The sequence below is a fragment of the Schistocerca americana genome, chromosome 2 (assembly GCF_021461395.2).
Source record: "Schistocerca americana isolate TAMUIC-IGC-003095 chromosome 2, iqSchAmer2.1, whole genome shotgun sequence".
Taxonomy (NCBI): Eukaryota; Metazoa; Arthropoda; class Insecta; order Orthoptera; family Acrididae; genus Schistocerca; species Schistocerca americana.
The window spans coordinates 729,061,283-729,076,978 of NC_060120.1; the positions used below are offsets into that span (position 1 = coordinate 729,061,283).

The window sequence follows — 15,696 nt, forward strand, 5'->3', positions numbered from 1 at the left end:
AAGTTTCAAGAACTGTTTGACTGGATGGCGCTTCACTCAAGTTTACTGATGTCAATAGAAGAGTAAGTGGTTAGCAATAATACAAGTGTAACAAGTTTTACGACAGGCGCAAGACAGAACAACTGAAGGCAAAATCAAATCCACGTGTACCTACCCGTGCATCAGTCATCATCCGACTCTAAAACACCAGCAGAATCCAACAAATCTAAAAGCATACCGTTAGAGCTGCACCCACCTTCAAGCAACAGCAGAGGATACGCGTCTGTTTTGGCGCTGATAACTTGCAAAAAACTCTGAAATCCTAAAAACACACGTATTAGCTCCACCTGTTATCTGTAATAAGGTACAACACAGTAGCTTTGAAAATCAATCTGTGTTTTACAAACACTAAAATAAAGACGTTACCAAAACTGCTATGTGACTGTAGTCTTTCTTCGATTTACTCTCAATCCATACTCTGTACTCATAGACTGTTCATTCCGTTCAGCAGATCATGTAATTCTCCTGCACTTTCACTCAGTATAGCAATGTCATCAGCGAGTCATATCATTGACATATCGCTTACTGTCTGCATAGAAGCTCTGTGGAGCAAAAGAGGTTGGGGTGAAAATGCAGATCAGCCCACGGCGCGCTAATACCGAGTGTTTATTCATCCAGAATAAGAGAACTTGGTGACTTCCCACATACTGTACACATAATTTCAAAGCTTTACGAAAATTCTTCTTAGATTAGATTAGATTAGATTAGTTTTTCGTTCCATAGATCCATGCTGAGGAGATCCTCGTGGATGTGGAACATGTCAACCTTTTTTTAGCTGAAATAACAATACTATTAGTATGAATATATACAATACTTCATTTGTTTCCATTAAAAATTCGTCAATGGAGTAGAAGGAGTTGGCCACTAGTAGGTCTTTAAGGCTCCTTTAAAATTGATCTTTATTTGTAACTAAATTTTTTATGTTTGCTGGCAAATTATTGAAGATGAGTGTTCCTGAGTAGTGGACCCCTTTTTGAACTAAAGTAAGTGCTTTTAAGTCTATGTGCAGATAATTTTTGTTCCTGGTATTGTATGTATGAACTGAACTGTTTGTTGGAAAAAGAGATATATTATTTAGGACAAATTTCATTAAGGAGTAAATATACTGAGGGGCAGTGGTTAGTATACCCAGTTCTTTGTAGAGGTTTCTACATGACGTCCGTGAATTTACTCCACAAATAATACGTATTACACGCTTTTGGACTCTGAAAACTTTTGTTTGATTTGAAGAGTTACCCCAAAATATTATACCACTCACAAAATTATGAGAAATAAAAAGTTTAACGCTTATACGTTTTCGCTGTTCATGCGGTGAAAGGGCTTCTTTACTACTTAGTGTTTTTGCGACTAATTTTGTAGATAGTGTCCACATACACCACTCAATGTATCCGCAAAATTATATCGTTGTACGACGTATAGTTCAGGAAATATGACGTGATAAACACTGAACTGCATGCAAACGAAACTACAGCTCGAAGTTCGGTATAAATACGTCTGAACTACGTGTAAAAATATGTGGGGAAAAAAGGTCCTCGTAAGCCCCTGGATAGATTTCTAGCAAATTTGGTTCACTTATTACTTACTATCTCGAAAGAAATACCAGAAATACCGTGGGGGAAGAAGCACCAACGTCTCATTGCGGGGGGGGGGGGGGGGGGGACACCAACCTCTTATTGGTGTGTGGGTGAGGAGGAGATGGGAGATGGAGAGAAAGAGCAGAGAGAGAGAAGGAGGAGATGACAACAGGCAGGGGGAGGAGATGGACAGAGAGGAGGGGAGGAGGACATGGACAGAGACAGGAGGAGGAGGAGGAGATGGATAGAGAAAGAGAAGAGGGGGTGATGTCAGAGAAAGGGGGAGAGAATGAGATGTACAGGGACATGGGAGCGGAGGAAATTGGCAGAGAGAGGGGGCAGAAGGAGGCAGACAGAGAGAAGGGAGAGTCGTCGATGGACAGAGTGAGAGGAGGGGGAAATGGACATAGAGAAGGGCACTAGGAGACGAACAGGAAGGGGAGGAGGAGGTCGAAAGAGATAGGAGGAGTAGATGGAGAGTGAAGAGGACGTGATGGGACAGAGAGAGGAGGTGATGGACGGAGATTGGGGGGGGGGGGGGAGATGGACAGGTAGGGGAGTGGAGGACATGGGCGGAAAGAGGGGGAGGAGGGGATTGACAGAGAGAAGGGGGAGTAGGTGGTGTACAGAGAGAATGAAGGAGGAGATGGACAGGGGAAGGTGTAGTTGGACGTAGCTAGGGGGAGGAGGAGTTGGATAGAGAGAGAGGGAAGGAGGGAATGGACATAGAGAGTGGGGAAGGAGGAAATGGTCTGTAGAAGGTTTGCATGAACATGAGCAGCGCAAAGTACTCAACTAGTAATGGAATGTACTTTATGCTTATTTTGTCGTACTATTGCACTTTGAAGGCACTGAAACTGACATAAAAGTGCAAATACCATTGTACAGGATAAACGCTGTTGACGTTCTCCAAGCCGTCCAAAGTGTTTTTTTCACAAAAACCGTTCCAGATGAATGCTAGAGTGATTCCCACTAGCGGTCCACGGTCCACACTGTCCCCTTTCGTTCCGCGTTATAAGGTTTCTAAAATGAAACAAGTTCTTCTACTGCATATTTATTATTGTTGTTGTCGCTGCTGTCATTGTTACTACATTACTTTCGTTTCCGAAAAAGACGTTCCATGTCTGTCAAATCATGTTCGACTTTCTGGTCTTGACAGAAATGCGTAATTGAATTAAAAAACAAAAATAAATAACAAAACAAGGAAACAAGCGGACCCAAATCAGACTCTGTGGCACAATAAGACGAGGAGAACCCCTGACCCAAACGGCAATATCCTCCGTTTGTGATTTACAATGAAGTCTAATGCAAACTTTAGCTCCATTAGCAGTGTCTATGAGTTTTTTAGGCTATACCTGCAATTTCCACTCTACTTCCACCAGGAAGAACGTGCAGGAATCCAACCAATGGCTGCGATGTTACGAAATACGGTTTCCATTTGACGGCGGCCATTGTCAAGACCGCTGGGAGCGAGGCGCCGGTGCGAGATGCAGTGATAATGCGGGGGGCCGGGCTGTAGCTGCAGCCGTACTCTCAGACGGCCCAAGGCCGGCGAGCTTTACCTCGGCTCAGCTCTTATAGGACTGCGGCGGCCGGGCGACCCGGTAGTCCACCACCAGACAGCACACAGCAGGCAGCATACCATGCCGGCACGGGGCGCAGCTCTCTTACTGTTGGCCGCGGCGCTCGTCGCCGTGCGCGCTGCCTACCTGAAGGAGAAACGTGAGTACGACAGCGGGCCGCTCCACCGGCTGTGGAGCCGCAACAAAGTATATCACTCCGCTTGATGTCCCCCTGGAGAAATGACTACTTGACATGAATAGTTCTTCGTACCAGGTGTCTTTCCGCACGCCACAACGTTATTACATTGTTTGTAATTCTGAATTTGTTTGCATATTGTGAATATTACTCGATCGTAATAGCTGTGATGCACATCGAGTTTTCAGAGCATACGAGAAATGCAACAGACGTTTTCAATACTAATGGACATTTTGAAGTTTTCCCATCTTGGCTGTTTCTGACAACAAATTAGTTTAGTATATCTTGCATAACTGGCCCATTTTCAAGCACAATAGGTGTCTGTGGGTGGCGCAATTATCCTGTTATTAATTCGTCAATAGAGCCGATCCAAATGCGAGCATATAGCGTCCAAGCGCCTAAATTAAAAGCGGAAATCTTACCGCGTGCTGTAATAGTCATATTCATAACTAATGCTACGTTATAGGACAACAGAGCTGCTCGCTTAGTCGTTGAACAACAACGAAAGGCCGGCCGCGGTGGCCGTGCGGTTCTAGGCGCTCAATCTGGAACCGCGCGACTGCTACGGTCACAGGTTCGAATCCTGCCTCGGGCATGGATGTGTGTGATGTCCTTAGGATAGTTAGGTTTAAGTAGTTCTAAGTTCTAGAGGACTGATGACCTCAGATGTTAAGTCCCATAATGCTCAGAGCCATTTGAACCATTTTTTTTTTAAACCAAAGACTGCATCAGACAGCAGACATTTGCAAATTAGGACAGTGCTAAGTACTTCGGATACTCAGCCGGCCGCTGTGGCCGGCCGGTTCTAGGCGCTTCAGTCCGGAACCGCGCGGCTGCTACTGTCGCAGGTTCGAATCCTGCCTCGGACATGGATGTGTGTGATGTCCTTAGGTTAGTTACGTTTAAGTAGTTCTGAGTTCTAGAGGACTGATGACCTCATATGTTAAGTCCCATAGTGCTCAGAGCCATTTGAGCCTTCGGATACTGGCTGGTCTGCTCGTCTTCCGGTCGACCTCTCAAGCAGCAAGGACTTTTCGTAATATATTCTACAGCTTGTTCTTGAACTTACTGTTTCGGACTGTGGCTAGAACCGCACGACTGCTACGGTCGCAGGTTCGAATCCTGCCTCGGGCATGGATGTGTGTGATGTCCTTAGGATAGTTAGGTTTAAGTAGTTCTAAGTTCTAGGGGACTGATGACCTCAGATGTTAAGTCCCATAATGCTCAGAGCCATTTTTTGAACAACGGAAGCTGTGCTGTTAACACTAGTAACTTGAAATCTGCCAGTAACTGGGAACCACTATGACATTTCTTAAGCGGCATGTTTGCCTTCTTTGATGGTAGTCAAGATTTCTTGGGAAGGCAAGTCCAGTGATACAGCTCTTGTCTACTTAGCAACAGCCTTGACATTTCCTGTACCAAGTGTGTCTCCTGTGGGACGTCAGTCGCATGTGCTCTGGTTTTTCGACAGATTTTTACAATTTCAGTTTTGCAACGAGTATCCTGAGTCAGCTCGAACAAATCTTGCAGTCACATCTTTCGTATGACACCCAATGTGGACGGAAAGCGTCGGGTTGTTTCCCGTTACGAAATAAATTGTTTGTAAATTGAAATTTTGCGTGGCCATTCGATAGAGCGGTTCCAAATTAGTATAGTGCAAAATTCGTTTTATCGATATACATTAAGAGGGACAGTACAACACGAATAATAAGCACTACTCCAGGAGTGACAGAGCAGCGCTGCTTACGGCTGTAGAAGTCAGCAAAGGCCTGAGTAGTGCAGTCGCTGCTACGGTACTGATTATTCCTCGTGTTGTACTGTCCCTCTTAATGTATATCGATAAAACGAATTTTGCACTACACTAATTTGGGACCGCTCTGTCGAATGGGCACGCAAAAATCCGCTTAAAAAATCATTTAATTGGTAACAGGAAACAAGCTTATGCTTTGCATCCATGCTGAGCGTCGCATGAAAGACGTGATGTACAGGATTCGTTTACGCTGACTCCATCTAGACATTGCAAAAACTAAATTGCAAGTATCTGCCGAATACATCAGAGAAAATGCGACTGATGACTGCTAAGAGATACATCCTGTACGTGGAGACTGTAGCTGGCACCACAGGTCCACCTCCATAGACAATTAAACACCAGAAATCTCACTACTCAAACAACACTGAGATGTGTAACTTGGGTCAAACATTTCACATTTCTGTGCTATTTTTGGCGATGTTTTACTGGATACATTAACCAACACTATAACCTTTTCTTTCTAATTGGTAGTTAAGTATTTCGACAGATGACGATGGTACGAGCGTTAACTGTTCACCAATATGGGGTCTCCTGCGTATTGCCATTCGACGGTAGCATTCTGTCAATAGCTTGGACCGGTCGTGAAATGTTGGTGTTACTTGTGAGATTACGTACGTACGACCTCTCTTTGTAACAAACTGGCGTTTACAGAGACCACTGAGCAGTCGTCACTCTGAATAAGAACACATCTCCGCAAAATTTCCCTTTTTCTCTGCTGGAATTTCAACAGAACCAAATCACACGTATTAAGTACATACAGAGTTCTTTTCCATCAAACACATGTGAAATAATTGATAGAATCTACTATTCAGTTTCCCATACAACGCATTGAATTTTGCTCGAAGGCATCCACCGGGCAACTACAAATATTTAATTCATAAAGCCTTTCTCACCCGAAGCAGAGGAGGCTCTGCTCACAAGAATGTTAACAAGAGTTAAGTGCTCAGACACTGGAAGCGGATGATTTAAACACTTGAGCTCATTTTACTGTATTTAAAGCAGGGAAACGATACTCTGCTAGACGTACACTTTTACTCAGAAATTTATCTGGTAAGCGCTCGCTAAGGGTTCTAAATGATGTGAACAAGAACAATCGCGGTCACACAATGTGAGCGAAACTCTAGGACCCTTCGCAGATGATGTTGCTCTGTAAAACAGAGTTTTGCCGTTGATTAACTACATTCGAAAACGAGAACGCCATAGACAAAATATCTGTTAGTTGCATTGGACGAAAATTCGATAATCCGATGCTCATTGCTGATGTAAGTAGGGGTCTTCTGCCGTGGAGCCCCACAAAGTACTTGTGTCCCCGTCAGCATTGTACTCCGTCGTCAGATTTGCCACAGAACGCCGCCTACCCTGCTTCACAGAGCGGACAAGCTTCCGACCTCCACACTCTGTGATGAGGCGTGGATGTTCAGTACCTTCTCGTCTATTAGTATTCTGTGAAGTGGAATTCAGGGAACCACCAGCAAATCACATTAAGCCTAGCCAGTATACCAGATCGCAATGTGCTCCATGAATTCCCTGCACGTTCCTTCAACCACTCCCCATGGCTGCTCGCAACGGGAGCACACTGGCACTCAATCAGCTCCGCCGTTTCCGAAATCCTCACTCCCAGGTGCCGTGACGTAAGAGTCACACCTTTGTCAAATTCGCTTATGTCAATGAATTTCCTCATTTCTAGCCGATGTCATCCGCGAATGACTCTCAGTCCGTCTCTGCTCCTCTTACATCCAATGCTTACCGCGTCGCATACTCACTAAGTCAGCGGGCGGCATTCGATCTCGCTGGGCAGTGAACATAAGTTTTGGCTCATGTATGTCTGTGTGGACGCTGTGTTGACATGATAGTCGTTTTTCTGTCAGAGTGAGTCAACTCAAAGAGGTCTGCCCCGGTAGCTCAGTGGTCAGCGCTACAGAATGTAAATCCTAAGAGCCCGGGTTCGATTCCCGGCTGGGTCGGAGATTTTCTCCGCTCAGGGACTGGGTGTTGTATTGTCCTAATCATCATCATTTCATCCCCATCGACGCGCAAGTCGCCGAAGTGGCGTCAAATCGAAAGACTTGCACCCGGGCACCGGTCTACCCGACGAGAGGCCTTATCCACACGACATTTACACGTATTTAACCTCAATGAGACAGAATGGACTCTGATTGCAGCTCCCGCCAGTGTGTGTGTCGACAGAGAGATTTCACCTTTGATATATGGGGCTAGGTTCGTTGTTAGAAACGTGATTGTGCAGGCGTCAAGGAAGTACTAAAGCCAGTTAGCGCTCTTATAGGGCTTGGAAATGGACTGACAGGGATTGGCGAACGGTAAAGTGTATTGTACATTCCAAACACCATACGTAAATGTCAACTACTGCAGAGCCTTGTAGTTAAAAAGGAGAACCAAATGAAAATTGAACACCCCCCAAAACGGCACCATGGAATGGTTCCATTCAAACTTAATCACGACACGCATTACGACACTTATCCCGCTGGGAGACGAGATGATCAATACCTGTTTCGCAGGACGCAGTCGGCCTCTGACGAATCCACAACCTCACCCACTCCTGCACTTCCTCGTCCTATTACAACCGACATCCACGCACGTCTTTCTCCAAGTCGCCAAAAACGTGAAAACCAAACAGTGAAAGATCCGGACTATACGAAGGATTCTGCAGTACTACTGTGGTGTCACCGCCAGACACCACACTTGCTAGGTGGTAGCCTTTAAATCGGCCGCGATCCGTTAGTATACGTCGGACCCGCGTGTCGCCACTATCAGTGATTGCAGACCGAGCGCCGCCACACGGCAGGTCTAGAGAGACTTCCTAGCACTCTCCCCAGTTGTACAACCGACTTTGCTAGCGATGGTTCACTGACAAAATACGCTCTCATTTGCCGCGACGATAGTTAACATAGCCTTCAGCTACGTCATTTGCTACGACCTAGCAAGGCACCACTACCAGTTACTATTGATACTGTAAAACATGTACCGTCAAGTGCGACGTTCACCATTTATGTATTAAAGTTAGGTATTCCACCAGCTACGTCCGTTTTTTGCTAAAGTCTAATTTCCTTGTCCTGTTCCAGACCTCACGCCAGCCTGCGTGAGCTAAAACGCGTGCATTTCGGCTTCCTCTAATTATACGGTGTTGGCTCTCCTGCCAACCCACAACAACTACCAAACCAAAACGCTGAAGCGTAGTCTACATCTCATTGTCAGAGTGGACGTGGGCGTTATCGTGCCTCAGGAAGACTGCCTCCAGCCGGCCGAAGTGGCCGTGCGGTTAAAGGAGCTGCAGTCTGGAACCGCACGACCGCTACGGTCGCAGGTTCGAATCCTGCCTCGGGCATGGATGTTTGTGATGTCCTTAGGTTAGTTAGGTTTAACTAGTTCTAAGTTCTAGGGGACTAATGACCTCAGCAGTTGAGTCCCATAGTGCTCAGAGCCATTTGAACCATTTTTTGAAGACTGCCTCCGACAGCAACCCTGGGCGTTTTCACTTTATGGCGCATCGCAGTTTCTGCAAAGTGTCTTCATAGCGCTGCGTATTGATTGTGGTTCCACGCTCGAGGAACTCGACGAGCAGAGGTTCCATGATGAAGGTCATCATGGCCATACCGGAGCTTGTGTGAATAGCTTTGGATTTCCTTGTGAGATTTTCCACTGTTGCCTATGCCGCTTGCCCTCGGGCTGTCGGAATGCTGTCGTGTGGAATCATCCTGTTGCACTACTACGCCAGCCCCACACACTGACAACTGAATGAAGGCTACGACTCAGCGATTTGGTTCCGAAACACTGCAACATCCTCCTTGCAGCCCAGATATTTTGCCGTATGGTTTTCACATATTTGTTGACCTGAAGAAACACACATGTAGACGTCGCTTTCAGTCAGTCGAGGAAATGAAAGAGTAGGTGCAGTTGTGGATCTATCAGCGGCCGACCGCATGCTACCAAACAGCAATTGATCGTTTCATCTTCCAGTAGGATAAATGTCTTAATGCACGCGGTGAAATGAAATGAAAAGTTTCTATGGAAATGATGGCCGGGAGTCCCCATCTGAGGAAGTTCGGCCACCGAGTTGCAAGTCTTTTCAATTGAAGCCACATTGGGCTACTTGCGTGTCGATGATGATGGAGACAACAAAACACAAGTCTCCGAACGAAGATAATCTCCGACCCGGCTGGAAATCGATATCGGGCCTCTGTATGGCAATCAGACAAGCTGACCACTTAGCTAAGAGGGCAGACCGCGTGCGGTGATTACTTTTTAATGAAACCATTCCACGTTGCCGTTGTGGCAGGGGTTCAGCTTTAGTTTTACTGCACCTCATACAAACATGGGTAATGAGACGAAATGTTGAGAAACGATAAAGTCGCGTATTGCATCATGCAGCTGCTCAGAACCTTGTGATAAATAGAACGAGTGCACGGTATCGATTAAAGAGAAACACATAAGATGGCCGTTGGTTTTTGCAGCAGTGAAATATTTTGTAGTGATGAGTCACACCATGTGGGTATCTTTCGAACGAACGACAATGCATGCCAAGAGGCTGCTGATTGATGGCGGAATACTCTCCAGTACCAGACGACGAAAATGCTCCAGAGAAAAAGAGTACAAATTTCATAAACACAAATACGTTTCCAGTCTCTTCTTAGTTATTTCCTTCTTCTTCTTACGTTAAGCTCACAAAGACTTGCTGTTATCAATTTCCATACGTTGTCCATTAATGATCTCATTCTTTCTTCCACATGAAGGTTTCCGAGAAATTTTGCGTCCATTTGAAAGAGCATTTCCTGTAGCTACTTATGGCTTTATTTTCACGGACAAAGAAGTTCAATGGAGTACGACTTCCGTTGTATTTCAACCCATGCATTTGTAGCTTCTACATCTACATCTGTATATTCTTCACAAACCATTGTGAAGTGCATGACAGAGGTCGTTTAGCATGTTACCACATCTTTGGGTCTATTCCCATTCAAATCGTGTATGGTGCGGGGAAGAATGAGTGCTTCAACGTGTTCGTGCTTGCTGTAATTAGTCTAATCTTACCTTCACAGTCGCTATGGGAGCAAAAGGTAGAGGGCCGAAAAATATCTCTTTATTCTTCACTTAATATCGGTTCTCGAAACTTTGCAACTAGGCTTTCTCAGAACAAATTGCTTCTATCTTCAAGAGTCTGTCAGTTCTGGTTTTCCAACATTTCCGTGATGCTGCAGGTGTCAGTCATGCACACCTGTGACCAATTGTAGCACTCTGTTTGTATACGTTCCATATTCCTCGTTAGTGATATTTTGTATTGCTATTAAATATGTGGTGAAATAAACTGAAACAAAAGAGAAGTAGCCAAGACATATAAAGGGAGAACCGAATCTATGGTGAAGCCTTATCAGGAGAAAGTCTAGGTTGGAGAGACACTTGTCACTACGTACAGGGACAGTATATTTGACAATAAGGGGAGCTGCGTGGAGGACAACGACGTATGTCACACATAATTCAGTACACTGGATGCAGTAAATGTCAATGATGAACGCGGAGATAGATGTGTTAATCAATTGCAAGCCAATCAAAACACTCAGATTTCACGAAAACACCTGATAAGAAAAGAGAGTTAGCTCGCACGAGTGGAGACGTGTGTGTGTGTGTGTGTGTGTGTGTGTGTGAGAGAGAGAGAGAGAGAGAGAGAGAGAGATTCTTCACAGATTACGAGGGGGAAGAAATATGGGAAAAAGGGGTGAGAAGAAGGAAGGTGCAGCAAGATGTAGAGATAAAGAACGGAAAAAGAAAACGGTAGAGAGCAACTATCTGACCTTCGCGAAACAGATGCGGTGTCTCAGGCGCGTAATTTAGGCGGCAGAAAGCCTTGCGAATCGTTTGCGGCTTTTTCATGGTTACATAACGGAATCCCGTGAAGTTAACATAGAGGGCAATTTTCCGTGTTCTTATTGCCCAGTGAAGAAACTACTGTTTGACAACTAAGTGCTGTCTCGTATCGTGCTGAAAGTATCAACGAGTAATTGCTTTCAGAAAGCTCATAGAAACTCAAGGTCGCTTTTAAGCAAATTACCAAATTCATGGTTTCATCTGCTCGTCCATTCGGAAAGTGATGAACATGATTAACCCTCTAAATCCGGGGACAGCCACATGGTGTGATCTCACGAGGTAGGGAATCGTCCGCTGCGCTGTAGACGGAAGTGATGTTTCTGCGAACTGATGTCAGTCACAAGACTAGACACCACGAAATAAAGTGCATACAGTATATCGGCAACCTTTTTTTGGATCCGCTATCAGACGTTGGCTAAGTTAGAAGTATGTATTTCGTGTTGATCGTTTTGTTTGAACTTATAAATTGTTACATGTAGAATTAATGTTACGTAACCAATTTCGAGAACATATTATTACATCTGCATTCTGAAAAGAAACACCAAACTATGGTAAATAACAATAAATTTTATTTTACAGTCTCTGAGAACCCGACGTTGCTGAGGTATTATTTATTCCAATTCTATTACTTAATCTCCTCCACCCCCTCTCTCTGTCCACCTCCTCCTTGCCTCTGCCTCTGTCCATCTCCTACTATTTCCTTGCTCTGTCTATCTCGTCTTTCCTTTCTCTGTCCATTTCCTCCTCCCAGTCTCTCTGTCCATCTTCTCCTCTTCCCTCTATCAGTACTACTCCTCTTCTTCGTGTCTTCATCTTTCATTCCTCTGTCTATTTTCCCCCTTCCCATCTCTTTGTTCATTTCCTCCTCCCCCACACCTGTGTCTATCTCCCCCTCTCCCAAACCCCCGCATGTTACTATCCATATCCTCCTCTCACTCTCTGTCTGTCCATCTCTTCCTCTCCTCTCTCTCTCCACGTCTTCACCTCAAACCTAATAGGAGGTTGTGGTTCTTATCCCCACATGCCCACAGTATTTCTTTCAAGATAGCAAGTAATATGTGTACGAAGTTTGGTTGAACTCAATCCAGGGGTTTAGAAGGAGCTTTTCACCCACGGCTTTGTTCACATACACGCATTTCATATGTATTTAACATATTTCACACACATATGTACACATATTTCACCTGTGTCTCTAGCGAATTTCACCCTGCAGCTTTGTTTTCACGCAGCTCAATGTCTGTCACGTCATATCACATAAACTGTGTGTTAAACAGTGATATATTTTTACAATTGCATTCAGTGGTACATGCGAATATTGTCTGCAACACGTGTTATGCAAGGGGTAATTAGTTTAGAAGTAATAAATTAAAAGGTCATGCTTCATGTGGCAGGTTTACTGCATCATCAATGAAAATGTGGTAAGAGATAACATTTTTCCTTTGATCATTTTGTGAAGGTTGTCAGTGTGAAAAAGTTTCGTAAAGGTTTTAAACTATGTGTGAAGCTTGTTGCAAGACACTTAGAGTGGATGAATAAATTATGGGTATTAGCATGTCGTTGGCTACACTGATTATTCGTTTCCACCATCACCACTTTGATAAGTACATGTTTCTTCCCCAAACAGCGATTTTTTCCAGACAGTAAGTGATACGTGTACAAAGATTGGTTGAAATTGGTTTAGTGGTTTGGAAGTAGAAGTGGAACATACATACATACATACACAATACTTACATGAACACAAAAACCCACTTTTATTATATGTATGGATGTGTGGATACGGATCGCACATTCCATGTTTTATAGTAGCTATAATTTTATTATTTCAGTTCACTGAAAATCTACAGTCTAGGAACAGATAAACTAACAAAAATATGACCGGAATTGATCATTTCAGTAGAGGTGTGTTTATATATTATTTTACGCGAAGCACTGCATCAGAAACTGAAGAAATAAAAGAGGAAAAAAAATTACATTTTGACTGTCTGGGTTACATTTTATAATTCTGCGTTGTTAATAATGAATCGCTTGAAAATTTTGCCTCATAGCGAGATCATGCTCTCATTCTTTCGGCTTAAGACGGGTCTCGGCGCTACTGGGTTAAAAGCTAAATTTTGAATTAAAACAGGTTCATTCACAGTTATTTTCTTATAAAAGCCACTAACACGAGGGAAGTACGAAAACTGTAGTCTTCCCACAAAATAAATAATTAAGGACGCGAAAGAGCAACTAATAAATAATCATATCAGATAGTAAAGAGGAGACATTGTTTCTTCTTTCTTTCAACACAAATTTTTAGACTGTAATTTCGTAGTTACGGAGTACTGCTTTTCTGCTGGTCGTAACGTTGGTTTACGTAACTGCACAGGGTTTCTGCTGACCTTAAACGTCTAGGACTCCGTTATTACAGAGCCACATGGTAATATCAACCGTGGCAGCAGATTTCAGTAACGATGCCGGAGAATAGTTTCAACACCGCAAAGGCTTCAGCAGGATGGCATGAATTTATACCAACATGAAAAACAGTTGTTCAGTGACCCAATTAAAGTTTCAAACTACTACAACCATAAAATCAGCATTTCAGTTGAACAAATAAGCTCTAAAGTACAAGCCATGTAATTAATAATACGTTCAATTATTTCTTGATGTGCTGTTTTTCTTTTCCTTGCCATACGCGGACACGTACCGTTACCAGTACTTATTGCTAAGGGGCGGTGGTTATGCAGCTGCCGAGCACTCATAAGGCGGTTATTGTGGTGAGCTGTAGGAGTGAAAAGTGAACGTTCCTTACTGTTCTCAAGAAGTCTTGTTCGTTCCATGTAACATTTAGTGGTGGTTGAAAGATAAATGGGTAGATTGATAAGTTTGTTAAGAAAATAGTAATAAATTTTTGAAAAATATTTGTCAACATATCCACCTTTGGAGAGTACATACATGACAAAGAAATGATCCCATTTTTCAGTCAATTTTACGAGGAGGTATTGCGAAAATCTACTATATATGCCTACCTGGGGGTAGCATTTCGCTTGAAGAAAATTACGTGTCATCAGAAGTTAGGAATAGGGAGGCATCACTTGACACTAAACAAGGAAAATGAGGTAAATGAAGAACCGATCTAATAACCAACTGACGCAGTTCCACCGTTCCGTGTGGGCTAAAGCGTTGTCCTCAAGAAAGAGCAGTTTCAAGAAAGAGCATTTTCATTTTGCCAGTCGTGATTTTACAATAAACCTTTAGTTTCAAGGCAATCCAATAACGTATCTCAGTAGGGGCCAGTTATTATTCTCTGTTTGTAAGAGTAATGTGTCTGGTGTTCACCCTGTGGTTATCAAAAAGCAATGTTCGTCATTATATTTCTACCTCGCTAAACAGTCATTCGTTCGTGTCATTTCTTATTTCATGGGGTCAGATGTATGATGATAATTTCACGTTCCGTCTGCTGTGACGAATCTCTGAAAAAAACAGCTGTCAATAAACACAGCCAGGCTCTGCAATTTCAATTTTCATCCTTGACATATTTGGCTGAAACATTATGGCATTAACATCTCAAATTTTTGCTTAAAGAATGGAGTACACTCGTTCATTTGTGATGTCTATGGTATCACTTATCTGAAGCACTTTCATTTTGTGAGATGCTTTTATCATATATCATGTAATGAAATTAATCTATAGTTTCGCCTATGATGACGTCAACAGCCCGGTCGGTGCCCTCTTCAACTGGTATTCTTCTGTGATCACGTATAAATACGTACACTAATCCAGACGTTAACAGTCTTAAATACCATTTCAAACGCTGCCTGAGTGTAAGCCTGTTCTGATGAGTTTGAGCAGATGTAGAATCCTTCGAATAAAACCGTTTAATTGGAGCACGAATCTCACTCTTGTATTTCATATGTCATGTTAGTCGCTTCTCTTAAATACTCACCGAATTCATGTGGAACTTTCGTGTAAGGGTTGGTCTTTCTCTATCCTGTGGAGTTCCTACAGCTGTCGCCACATCCCACATATCTGTCGCCATTGGTTTCTATCCACCCATGCGTCATCGTCTTCTTCTACGTCTCTTTTTCTCACAAAAGCGTTGCAAGAATCTTACTTATCGGCAGTGGTACGGCGTAGCGAACTATGTCAGACTCAACAAACTACCGTCTAACGAATGTGTAATTACAGGCTAACTGGCGACGCGGCTACAGTAATGACCGCAGAGACCGTGTTCATCGATTAATACAGACGGCTCCGTTTAGTGACAACCTTGATATTAGCGCAGTGTAGCCTCCCTGAGGACGACTCTGAACAGTAGTCGGTCGGACTGCAGTGGGCGCATGAATATCGCGAAAGACAACAGCGAAGGGCAGGAGCGTTGGCCACGGTTTGCTGCTGTTTGCAATTTACGGTCTCGTGTGTGCGATATACTACGGCTGTGATGTGTTGTTTAGAACGTATACCCGCTACGGTGAAACCAGTTACCGGAGGCGATAGCACAACAATAGAAAAAAATGCTAAGATATTGTGTGCGAAAACGCTACCTCCAGCTGTTAGTGACCCTGAGTGAGGTGATAATTGATGTGTCGACAGAAGTGCCGACACAGTGTGGTTTGAGGGCACCGCAATGCACGCTATAAACACACGAAGGATGGCGTGAGGTCT

The 15,696-nt window shown here is 43.8% G+C and overlaps 1 protein-coding gene across 1 annotated transcript in view; it reads left to right on the plus strand.

Annotated features, from left to right (window-relative positions):
• The first annotated feature begins 3,151 nt into the window (after nucleotides 1-3,151).
• The window catches only part of LOC124595788 (circadian clock-controlled protein daywake-like), a 79,090-nt gene continuing 66,545 nt past the window's right edge, over nucleotides 3,152-15,696 (plus strand). Inside the window, exon 1 of the mRNA XM_047134676.1 lies at nucleotides 3,152-3,335. Within this exon, the coding sequence (XP_046990632.1) occupies nucleotides 3,257-3,335 (79 nt within the window). The 5' untranslated portion in view covers nucleotides 3,152-3,256. The remainder of the gene's footprint in view (nucleotides 3,336-15,696) is intronic.